This window comes from Daktulosphaira vitifoliae, unplaced genomic scaffold (assembly GCF_025091365.1).
Source record: "Daktulosphaira vitifoliae isolate Bord-2020 unplaced genomic scaffold, ASM2509136v1 Scaffold_3, whole genome shotgun sequence".
Taxonomy (NCBI): domain Eukaryota; kingdom Metazoa; phylum Arthropoda; class Insecta; order Hemiptera; family Phylloxeridae; genus Daktulosphaira; species Daktulosphaira vitifoliae.
In genome coordinates this window covers 25086918-25099213 of record NW_026099574.1, presented here as the reverse complement: position 1 = coordinate 25099213, position 12296 = coordinate 25086918, and the positions used below count along the sequence as shown (strand labels likewise).

The 12296-nt window shown below is 25.1% G+C and overlaps 1 protein-coding gene across 3 annotated transcripts in view; it reads left to right on the top strand.

The window, feature by feature from the left end:
* LOC126901806 (TOX high mobility group box family member 3-like) overlaps nt 1-6534 on the top strand; it is a 67151-nt gene extending 60617 nt beyond the window's left edge. For 2 of the 3 annotated variants that reach the window (XM_050678573.1, XM_050678576.1), the window contains exons 8-11: nt 2639-2719; nt 3129-3344; nt 5091-5231; nt 6363-6534. In XM_050678573.1, the coding sequence (XP_050534530.1) occupies nt 2639-2719; nt 3129-3344; nt 5091-5231; nt 6363-6401 (477 nt within the window). In that variant the 3' untranslated portion in view covers nt 6402-6534. The remainder of the gene's footprint in view (nt 1-2638; nt 2720-3128; nt 3345-5090; nt 5232-6362) is intronic. The other variant, XM_050678574.1, reaches the window with a different exon arrangement.
* The last annotated feature ends 5762 nt before the right edge of the window (nt 6535-12296 follow it).

The following is a 12296-nucleotide window of genomic DNA, read 5'->3' as shown; positions in this document are numbered from 1 at the left end:
AGAAATGAAAATGAAGAAAGTGAAGATTAAATTTAATATCGATTCTTTTGTATGTTGTTTAATTTGTTTACACTTGACGATGATGAAGACTTATAGATTTTATATAAATGAGACAGCTTGATTCGTAATCGTTTATATGAAGATTAAACGTATTTTTTTATGAAAGAAATCGTCAAGGTTAAAAAGTGAACGTGTCACTCTTAAAAATCTTTAATTGATTTTCATTCTCGCGCCGAGTTTTCTATTAAAATATGGCGGTAATGCATTATGCAGACCACAATAATTTTAAAGCAAACGTTTTTAGATCAAAAGACTAACATAGCTGGTTTAAAATATCCAAGTTCTGTAGCCAAATGACGTTCATAAAGTAAAGTTTTTATTTTTATAGTAATTTTTAATTGCCAGCAAACTATCAACTAAAATTCATAAATTGAATATGTATAGAAACATTGCTAAATGAATTGACTAATAGTTACATCTTTTAAGACGTCACAAATTTTTTTTGTTTATTAGTTAATTTTAATAACATGTAAAAATTTAAAAATATAATACTAACATAATGATGAAATAAATGTTTAAAACACCAAAATATAGCACTTTCACAATTATACTGACCTATTTCTCATGATTCGAATGGCTATTGCAATAGGCCATTTACCATTAACGTATACCATGTTATATGAATCAAGAGAAATCTTAAAGGTACTTCCGGGAGGTACGATAAATATTAAAAAATAATAATTTTAATATATAAATAATATTATCTTGACATTTGTTTGACTCATTTACTATTGTAACGAAAAGAAAAATTATTTAATTTTAGTAGAATAGGTATTTTTATTCTAAGAAAAATAATGTAAAATAAAATCTGTTTATAAAATAATTACTTACCATGTATAATTATTTGTAAACTGATTCGTTTGTCATCACATTTGTTGCTTTTCTACTATAAACTGATAAAATATAAAAACCAAACATAAACTAAAAACGAAAAGAAAAATCTACTAAGATCTACATTTAACACTAATGTTGATTCACCACCTCATTCAGTAGGATCCTAGTCTTTTAAGTGAAATCTTCATAAACTTTCTAAACCATACAAAATACTCAATAGTTCAATAGAATACTGAAAAATTTTTGACATTTGACAATGAATTATCGCTGCAGACTTTGAATTGACATTCTTACTATCTATTATTCATTCAGCTTGGAATTAAATTTCTATATTTACTTGCGTATAAAATATTATCATTGTGTTTACTGCTTTAACTTAAACATCGTCATTAATCACAAGGGCTTATAATATAATATGTGTAATATTATCATACATCACATCAACCGTTATGTATGTTTCTGCTTCGAACAAGCAGTCTTGAATGATTTTTTTGTTCTATTGCTATACGGTGAGTGTAGTAAAATATTTATTATAGGTATAAAAAAACCATATAATATATTATTGTATTACGATGGATAAAGCCATTCGTATGTTATCATCTATTAAATGTTAAAAGTTAGTTACAAACAACAATAGTATATTAACAGTATGATTGTCTTTGACGAAATAACAAATCAACAAAAACATAATATTAATTTTATAGTCGACAGAAAACTTTAAATCTTTTAAGTTGTCTGTATAAGTTGTTTTACGAAAAACAATGAAATTGAAATGGTTCCAGTTATAACTACACTAGCATCTTCATATTAAATTTGATACTAAAATAACAGTAAAACTCTTTTCACAATCACTTTGAAGCTGATTTTTTTTACAATAATGCATATCTAATGTAAAAAGCATTTTAATTGTACTACGGTTAGTTAATAATTATGTAGAATGAATAAACCAATATTGATTAGTCCTATTATTATAGTCTTGATTAGAAGTATTGCCTGGTACAAAAATTTCGTTTGATGGAAAATTAACTATGTTTTTGATGTGATGTCTGCAAAGAAAGTTTCAATTCAATTTTGTCGAAGCTCTGTACGGATAATTAGGTTACTTTTAATGCAGATCCCTTGAGGAACAGAACAAATTTATAATAACGAAATGCAAAGTTTGCTTTTGCTATGACAATGAGAGATAAAAGAGGAGAACTTATTGAATGCGACATAAAAAGGGTGCAGACTCTCCGTGTTTATAAGCGATTTTAATCAATAACGTTTCAATTAGAAACTTCTCTGTACAAGCCCTAACGCCATTGATTTAACATTTATAAATGCTGCGTCTCGTGTGTACTATAGTCACACTGAAGGGCTTTCTATGAAAATTTAATAACGTTTGTTTTGAGTAATATAATTATTCAAAAAACTATATTCTACGAAGGTTGGTTCCCAAATGTTTTTCGAAGGTCGTTTACGATTTCCTAAAATTTAAAAAAAGTAGATTAAATCAATTTCCGTTTTGCATGGCAAAGCATTCATCGTTCGGCACTTCTTCGAGATACATTTTTTGATGGCTCATTGTGTTCAATTTCTACAATAAAATATTATAAATTGAATTTTATTTTTTAATGGATTGCTCAAGAATTAATATTTACTACCACGGAATTGTGTTTAATTTCATTTCACTAATTAAATAAATAAACTACACGTTTAATATTATTTTTTAATGACTTGCTTATCTAAAATTTTTTATTTTAAGGTATACAAAAAGAAAACTGAAGCGGCTAAGAAAGATTACTTAAAAGCTCTAGCGGCATACAGAGCAAGTCTTGTATCAAAGGTATGTAATATTTTTAATATGAACCAACGGAGGTATTCCGTTATAGAATTTCTTAAAAATAAAAATAATTTTTTTTATGTTATCGTATAATAACTTTTCCTAATGGAAATTCTCGTTGAAAAGTTTAAAAGTAATATACGCCGTATTCAAAATTATTAATAGTCGACTTTAATCATGTTATATAATATAATATATTACATCGATCGACCAACAGGGTAGTTCGTAAAAGTGGGGAGAACTTTACGATCCAGACGCGTTTGCACGCGAAAAAGTTTGAAAAGTCTGTGCTTGCCGACGGTTGAGAGGATCGATTTAAAGAAGACTAAAAGAGGATATTGAAAGTCCTCTCTTTGTACAAATTATATGTATTATTATCGGTTGTAGTATTAAACATTTCTTTCTCAATTAGGGCGGAGAAACGGATTCCAATATGTACGCCGGTGGTTATGTGGGAAGCTATGGTGGCGTTTACAATGGTTACTCGCCACCTGCCGGGTTACCATCGCCGCCTATGTCTGTCCCATCACCACACTCACAAGTGCATGGCCAAGTCAAAAAGTCCAACATGATGATGGATAACCGAGTGCCAGTAATGAACAACCATACACAAAATCATAACCAATCGGTAAGTCGTAGCAGTTTAAAGACATATTTCAGTTTCCCTATGGCTTTTAACTAATTAATGAACTCAAGTTATGTATCTGAATGATCTTAAACGTTTCCTTTTTCCTACCTAAATGTTTTATTTTAATATTAATGTACTTGGTGGTTAGTGTAATAGTTGATGTGCAATAATTGGTATTATTTAATAAAATAATAAGGTATTAATGAAATTTAATTTAATTTAATGTAATTAATTACTAAACTGAATCGACTCATTGGCATTTTGTTGGTTAAAAAAAATAAAAGAGCCAACAATAATTATAGCATCACCAGTACATACACATAAATTACTTTTGAATATTGTTTAAACTTACTACATGGTGTAAATATTATGCTCATAGGAGGTCGTCATTCTTAAAATAGAAATTATTTAGACTTTAAACAGATGTTGGTTATTATCCAAAATTTTAAAGTTGGTTTTTCATAGGAATCTTAGATATTTTTTGCTTAAACAGTGTTATATTGATGTAAAGTATAACAATAATCTATTAATATAATAATTTCGTTACAGCAGTAATTATGTCATTTAATCTCTAATATTTGTGGCTGCATATTAAATTAACATAATATATAAATTTTCTATTGTGATTAAACAACATCATTTTAAAACCTGTATGGTTTATTTATATCATTTTTTGAAATTTTCAAAACGATTATCACGTAAAACTAGTTTTATTAAGAATTTATTGTATTCTTGGTTCTATATATAGATTAAATATTAATACTTAAGTGTATGCTACTAAATGTCTTTCATAATTAAAAACAGTATTTTGTAAACGTACTTGCATCACATATACACTAGTAAACGTTGTAGTTTAATGAATAATATCGCATATCTAGGATCGTTTGGGGTACTCCACTGTTTCACTGCACCGATGTAATCAGAATGATTAATAAGGTAGTCATGAAATATTACATTTTATCAAGCTATAATAAAAACCCTACGTTATCTTCTTCTTATAAATTATTCTATAATTAACATTAAATCAGCTATCCAATAGGGTGGCCGATAGAAATCTTAGCACTTAATATTAATGGCATTTAAAATTTATGAGATTTTTAACGTCTAACTTTCTTAAACCTAATTATGTTGCATCAAGTTTGTATTAAATTTAAATTAATGAAATTATTTCGAAGTCTTACTTAATATACAATTTAACCATAAACATAAAGATGATGTAGGCTAACGAAGTTTTTGTAAAATTTATATTTATTTAAATGAAATAAACTACTGATATAATTATTTTTAAATTTTATTTTATAGTTCATTATTATCATTAATTTATGTAAATTTGAGTAAATAACTAATTTTTTTCATAATTGATTTCTGAAAGAGTGTTGTTGATTTTTATAATAACTCGTTTGTCTTAACTTTAAAATAATAATGAGTGAAATAACTTTGAGATTACTCATATTTATCCCTTATAAAATATTGTTAAGTATGAATTTACTTTAAAATTAGATATGTTGGTAACACAATAATATGTAGCATTAGCGGTGTAGGTAACACTGGTTTTACGCGCAACCGCGTATCGACTTAAATCCTCATGGCGCCTTCGCCACCCTTCGAGTAAAGAAAAGCATAATCACACACTACAGCTGAAAGTTATAAACAAAACTATTACTCCGTGGGCTTTTAGTTTTATTTCCTTATTATTAATTAATATTTTCTTTAGAAATATCTAATATTTGACTTTTTTCAAAACAGCAGCAAACTACAGGACTGATCGGCAATCATAATCAAGGAGGTCCAGTACTTAATCATTTGTCGCAACATCCACAAGGTGGATTGCCACCCTCGCCACAGCAGTCACAACCTCCAACACCACCGACAAACGTGTCATCTTACGTGAGTATTAGTATTATAAATGAATAATTCCGATTATTTTTTATTCTTTACGGACGACAAAACTGTCAATCATACAAACATTAAAATAATTATTAATTAGATTAAAAACTCCAATGTAATATAAAATTATCAGTTTAATGATAACAGTGATAAGATAATAAATTTAATAAATAGGGGAGATAACTTTGGTAATACTAGAAATAATTTATAATCTAAGGCCAATTTATATTTTCTTATAGTGATAATTCATCAAAGTATTTGTATTCTACAGACGTTATCTTATCAAAAATAAGTAATTAATTCTGGAACAAATAATTTTTGGGAATATCTAATGTAAAAGGTCACTTTCCGGGTCATTTTGAAGTTATATTGTGTAATAATTGTACGAAATTTCAGAAATCATTAAACTGTTAAAATATTTATTTAAGATCTTTAATACTCAGTCATCTAACTTCTTTGTATTTTGACTATGAATACTATAACTTTGTCTTATTCATTGCTCTTCAAAAGGTAGTGATAAGACATTAATGAAAACTTGCGTTTGAAAGATAACTTACATTCGATACATAAGAAGGATTAATGTATTTCGTTGAGATTTCATTGTTAATACTATAGGCTACGATGAGTACACCAATTCCTTTGGGAACACCATAATCACTCCCGCCATCATTATTGATCTATCAAAGATGTTTATATAATAATAAGGAGTGGGTAACTCGGCAGTGGTAATTGAATTCCACTTTTGTTTACTGAATAAAATCAATATCAACTTAATTATGTACATAAAGTTTTTTTCTCCCTTTTATGTTTCAAATATCTGTCTCTCAATTAAGTTTTTTCGAAGAGAGTTTTAATTGTTTTTAATTTTACTAAATTAAAAATTAACCATTAAAATATTGAAAAGATGTGTTGAATATTAAAAATATATAATTTTTTTTTTTACTAACTTTGCATGTGGCTTTTTAATAATAATATGTTTTTTCTCTTCACAGTGGCCATGGTGTTTCAACCCGANTAAAAATTAACCATTAAAATATTGAAAAGATGTGTTGAATATTAAAAATATATAATTTTTTTTTTACTAACTTTGCATGTGGCTTTTTAATAATAATATGTTTTTTCTCTTCACAGTGGCCATGGTGTTTCAACCCGACGCAGAACAGTCATTAGCCGGTGGCGGAACTCCAACACCGCCACAAAAGCAGCAGGTCAACATGTGCACACGAAATGGCTGTGGCAACATTGCTGTATCGTGTCCCGATTGGGATGACGAATATTGCAGTTTTGACTGCTGTTACCAACACTGCAAGTGAGTGTCACTTAAATGTTATTTAATAATCGTAACTATACCAATTACTGATATAATGAACGAATCACCAAGTAATAATTGTAGGTGGAATAGAATGTAAATAATAATGTATGTATTTTTAAATGATACTATCCTCTATAAACAATTTAAAAAAACATTAATTAAAATGATTGATTATTTAAGAGGTGGAATATGTTGAGCTCGGTACGGGATTAGAAACCGCGATTAAATTTTCGCAGAAACAAATCTTACTAATAGGACACTGTACACTTATTATTTAGATACAATTCCATATATATACATAGACAACGTGATGTACGGCTTTAGGGAACACGGTACCGTGTCAGTGTTTTAACATTTTCTAGCGACTCCCTCTAACTAAAACTTTTCATAAAAAAATAATACTATAATTGAAGGTATTATTCACGTTCTTAAATGTAGATTGGGAAATAGATTTCTCCGATGCAAAAAACTTATGAAATGAAGACACAGTTATGGAGGATCTAGTAAATAAATTTTTATGTGAATTATTTATTTATTACGAAAAATTTAATTATTTAATTCTATTATAGATTTTGAGTAAATAATTTACTTAAAACTATTAATAATTAGTACTAATAGTTTAACGATTTTGTAATTCATAATTTCATAAATTGATTAATTAAAACACTAATTATTGTATATTTTTATCCTCAGATACACGTTTAGCACATGGTTGGCACAAAATAAGGCAAATAAAGCAAAACATCAAACATCTACTACCCATAGCCAACCTTCTGATGACCTGCATCCCAATGTATCATAAAATTTTATTGATTTTTGTAAATAATTCTATTACAGATAACGTTATATAATTATGCATATATATTATTACAGTTAAATATAAAGAAAACCTGTGACTAAGAGTATCTCATAATATATTACTTGACATAAAATGCTTCTGTATATTTTTATTTTTGATTTATAAATACATGTACATGAATGTGAATGTAAAAATACATTATAATATGTAACAATAATTAAAGATTATTATAAAAATACTATTGTACATAAATATTTACAAGTTACTTCAAAAGGATATTTAGGTATATCTCATTTATAATTGATAAGTATGAAAATTAATTAAAAAATTTAATTGTATTTAAGCAATAAAATATTTGATCGTGTCGATATAAGCAATGTCAATGATGACAATCTTATTGTTATTTCGTGCACAATTTATAAATTTAATTATAAATTATTATTAAAATTCAATTTATCAGTTATTGTTAAAAACTATTTTTAACAAACACTTTGTTAATGTAATTTTATGTTGAAAAATTATAACTATTAATAACTATAATGTATTTTTTGTAAATAATAATATGCATAAATACAATTTTTTTTTATGTAACCAAACGAGTGATACGCAGTATAATTGTACGTACCATAATTACCACATAATAAAGGTATCTCTTACCATGATATATAATTTTTCTGTTAAATTATGTCAAATGGCTACTAAATATTGCTCTGTTTGGATTATTTAAAGTTATTGACCCTTTAAAGGTCTTTGTAAAATAAATTTATTTAATTAGGTACTCATATCAATGAGAAATACATAATAATAAAAATATAATAATTATTTTTACATGAGTATTAATATTAATGCTTAATTTATTTTTGTTTTATTTTTTATTTTATTATTTAGCCAAATTGAATATTTTAAAGTTGTTATTATACTGAATATTTTTTCTCTTTTTGTTTTACTTTTAAAACTTAGGTATGATTTTATATTGTACATACATGATAAAGAAAGCTCATGTTATCTGTTGTTTTTCAATCTGTTTATACATAGTATATATAATAAAAATGTAAACGATTAAAAATAAAAAAATGTAATTAAATAGTGGAAAATTGTTCACATCCTTTACACATCTTATATTATTAATTACAATCCTAGAAAAATCATTTAAATAATTTATTTAGAGTTAACTCTAAATTAAAAATGAATCATTTTAATATACTTATATACTAAATTTTTAATAGACTAAAGGTCTCTCCTATGTCATGGAATAAAACTAATTGACTGATGATTGCAAGTTTTAAGTTGTAATATTGACATTTTATTATATTGTACAGGTGACTTTTTTAAACCACTCAATTACTTACAGAATAAATATAATTTAAAAGTTTTCTTATTTGGTTACTTTTAGTTTCATATTATTCTTGAATTATTAGCTTTTTAATACTTTTTAGATTCATCTCTTATGTCTTGGAAGGGTGTCAAATTTATGTTTTTGAATGTGGATACATATTTCGAATTTAATAAAATGTTTGAATTTTTAGTTTGTTAATAAATGAAATTTGAAATTTTTAATATAATTTAGCTAATTGATTTTATATGACGTCGATATTCGCAGATACATGCTTTTATTAACAATGGTATAGAGACACATTGCTATGAGTTTATAAAAACACCAATTGGCAATAAAGAAAGCATATTTATTGATAGTCATAATTGACAATAAGCACTCCGTGACTGTAATAGCGACATCATAAAAAACCAATTAGCTACCTTTGTTTGTAATCTTTCATGTATTATACATGTATATTAATTAAAAAATTTAAAATTTTATGTCTAATATCATAAAAAAGTCAAAACCATCTTTAAAATATTAATTTGGATAGGACATTGCACATAATCATAATTATAAAAAATCATTACTTTAACTTATAGCATAATTACGATGAAAAAAAAATTAACTAACAATTTTACTCAAAATATTAATTTACTAATCTTTTAACATACTAACTATAATAAAAATTAGAGTCCGGAATAATATATTTAAATTTTTTTTAATTTGGCTTTTATACAAAGCTGAGGGAGAAGGTATTCATTTTATTACGATCTTTTTTTTTTTATGTTTGTGGCCACTTACTCTCAGGTCTTACCACAACGATTTATTTCAACTATAGAACACAAATCGTATCTAGTTATAAAGACATTGCCCTAAAAAAATACGATTTTTAAAATAAAATGTTGACATTTTTTTCTTAAAACAGCCATATTCTTTTTTAAAAATGAGTTAGTCAAAACAATTTTATTTTATATCTTAGGTTTGATATAAATTTTATGAAAATCTATGCATTTTCAAAATAGTAGAAATTCAAACTAGTAACTTTTACACGAAAAGATAACTTTTGAACATATTTCGGAAACACTACGTCATTTAAACATATGTTGAACTAAAACATGTTATAAATTAAAAAAAAATTGTCCGGCTACTTTATTTTCTATGTGCAAATGGCCGCCAAAGTTGAAAAAATTGTTATATTGGTGTTGTTATGATTATTTATTTCAATTGATATATCTATATTTTTTGTTACACAATATAATTTTATAATAGAGAGGAAATAATTATCCCATTTAACCCCTCTTTTACAAAAAAAAAAAAAAAATGTATAAAAATAATTTAAGTGTTAGTAATAAATATTTTCAGGAAAAATGCTTGCATCTTTTAGTGTCAATCTAATATGTAAAGGAAGAGGCTGCTCTTCCAAAAATTATGTTCTAGCTAATAATGGCTTACATTAAATTGAGGTAACGAAGTACAGAATGATTCTTTTAATAGCTATTTTTTGGCTATTATTATCTATATTTAACTAGCTTATAAACTAAAAAAATATCTAATTTAGATAATAACTGGTCGATGATAACTTTTGGCCCATTATTTCGGTAGTTATAACGGTATTTGAAAATATTGACTGGAGGTGAAGTATGGATTTAGTTATTTTTGTCATTACGCGTTACTCTGGTTCTTCTTCCATTTTATATTTCAAATGCTACTAATTTTCGAAGTACTATATTAAAGTTGTTATTGATCAGTTGCTTTCTTAATTAAATTATTTTTTATTTTATAAGTTAAATATGTATGTTGTTTTTTTTTTTAATACAGTTGACACCTTCAAAAAGTAAAAGGGATAAATTAAAAAAAAATTATTTATTCATAAAAATTACAATTCTAAATTATTGAATACTAATATCATACTAAATTTATTTACTATAATAAGTATTTATTCATGTCCTATACTCATAAACTATAAAACTTGTAATCAGGTTATAATTATGAATTCCTTCTAAAAATTAAACATACACAGATTTGCATTGAAGGGTTTTTATGATAGTGATTTTTATCACTTTTAGAAATTATTTATATTTGTCCCCACTTTGTCGCATCTTCATGTCGAGACACCACTGTGCAAGATTTTTTTTATGTTTAATACAGGTTTGTATAACATTACAATACAACATATTTTACCTTTATGTTTTAATTAGGGAAAATAATAAATAGTTTCAAAGGGGAGGATGAATCCAATTATATTAAAAACTGCTTAGCTAATTTATTCAAAGATAAAATATAGAAACTCATAATTCATTCTCAAAAGAGTTCCCAAAATAATTGCTGACAAAAATAGCATTAAGAACTTTCACATTTTTAGTAAAACTTGTAGTAATCAAATTTATGGATCATAATTTAAAAATAGTGTTATCATATATTTTGATTTTCTAGCTATAACGATAATACAACTGAGAAAGCTATCATTAACTTATTAAAGCACAGGCTAAAGATAAACAACTATATATTTGTACACTTGTAATTTTATGTTTATGTTAAAAATTATATTATAGTAAAANTACACTTGTAATTTTATGTTTATGCTAAAAATTATATTATAGTAAAATAGAATATATTTTTTAATTATTTATTCATTTTTTTCCTTATATATATATTTAATTGATTTTGTTATTAAAAAAAAAATAATTTTCATGTTTTAAAAATGCGTTGTATCTAATTTTAAATACATTCATGGCTACTCTTATATTTATTATATTTTTACTTATTGTATTAGTGAATAAATCTATAGTTTTAGATTTCATTTATTAATAAATAAATTATTTCCTAATTTATAAGCTTATACGTTTGTATTCAAAAAAATTGAGTTGACATACTTTTATGCTATATGGGATATATTATGAGGTATATAATATATAACTCATGTTATGAAAACATATGTTTTTATATGATAAAAATTATGTCCTTTTTCAATGTTTTAATTCAGTTTTGGGATTTAACATGAGTTCTACGGTCTAATATCTTTTTGCACTTAAGTTCACCAATGGTGTATTGGCATGATCGTTTATGTTATAAAATATTGATACACAAGTAACTGATCTGGTGCAACAAATTTTTTCATAAATACTAATTCATTTACTATTCAATAGTGTATTTGGAAGCGCTCTTTTTAAATATTTTATTTTAATTATCAAGTTGTTTTTACAATAAATTTTTAACTATTTGTCATAAAACACTAAGTCGCTCTTATTTATTCCTACAATTTAAACACAAATTTGAAATATAAACTTGATAATTATAAACAAAAAATTATAACCTTTACTGTTTAATAATTCTGTATTATGTTGTTTAAGATGAGATACAAATTTTAGATAAAAATAGACAAGACAAAAATCAATAATTCAATTTATTTTCATGAAACAATAAAAAACATTTCACGACAATGAAATTAAAAAAATTACAATGATCTCATTTTTAACGGTCTATTAATAAAAAATTATTTTCAAAAGATTTTGATCTGTACAGAATGAGATTTTTATAAATTTAATACTTATCTAATAATGATAATTATAACAATAGACTAAATCTATATTACATATCGAAATAACGATACAATAACTATATCTAATAATATTCTTT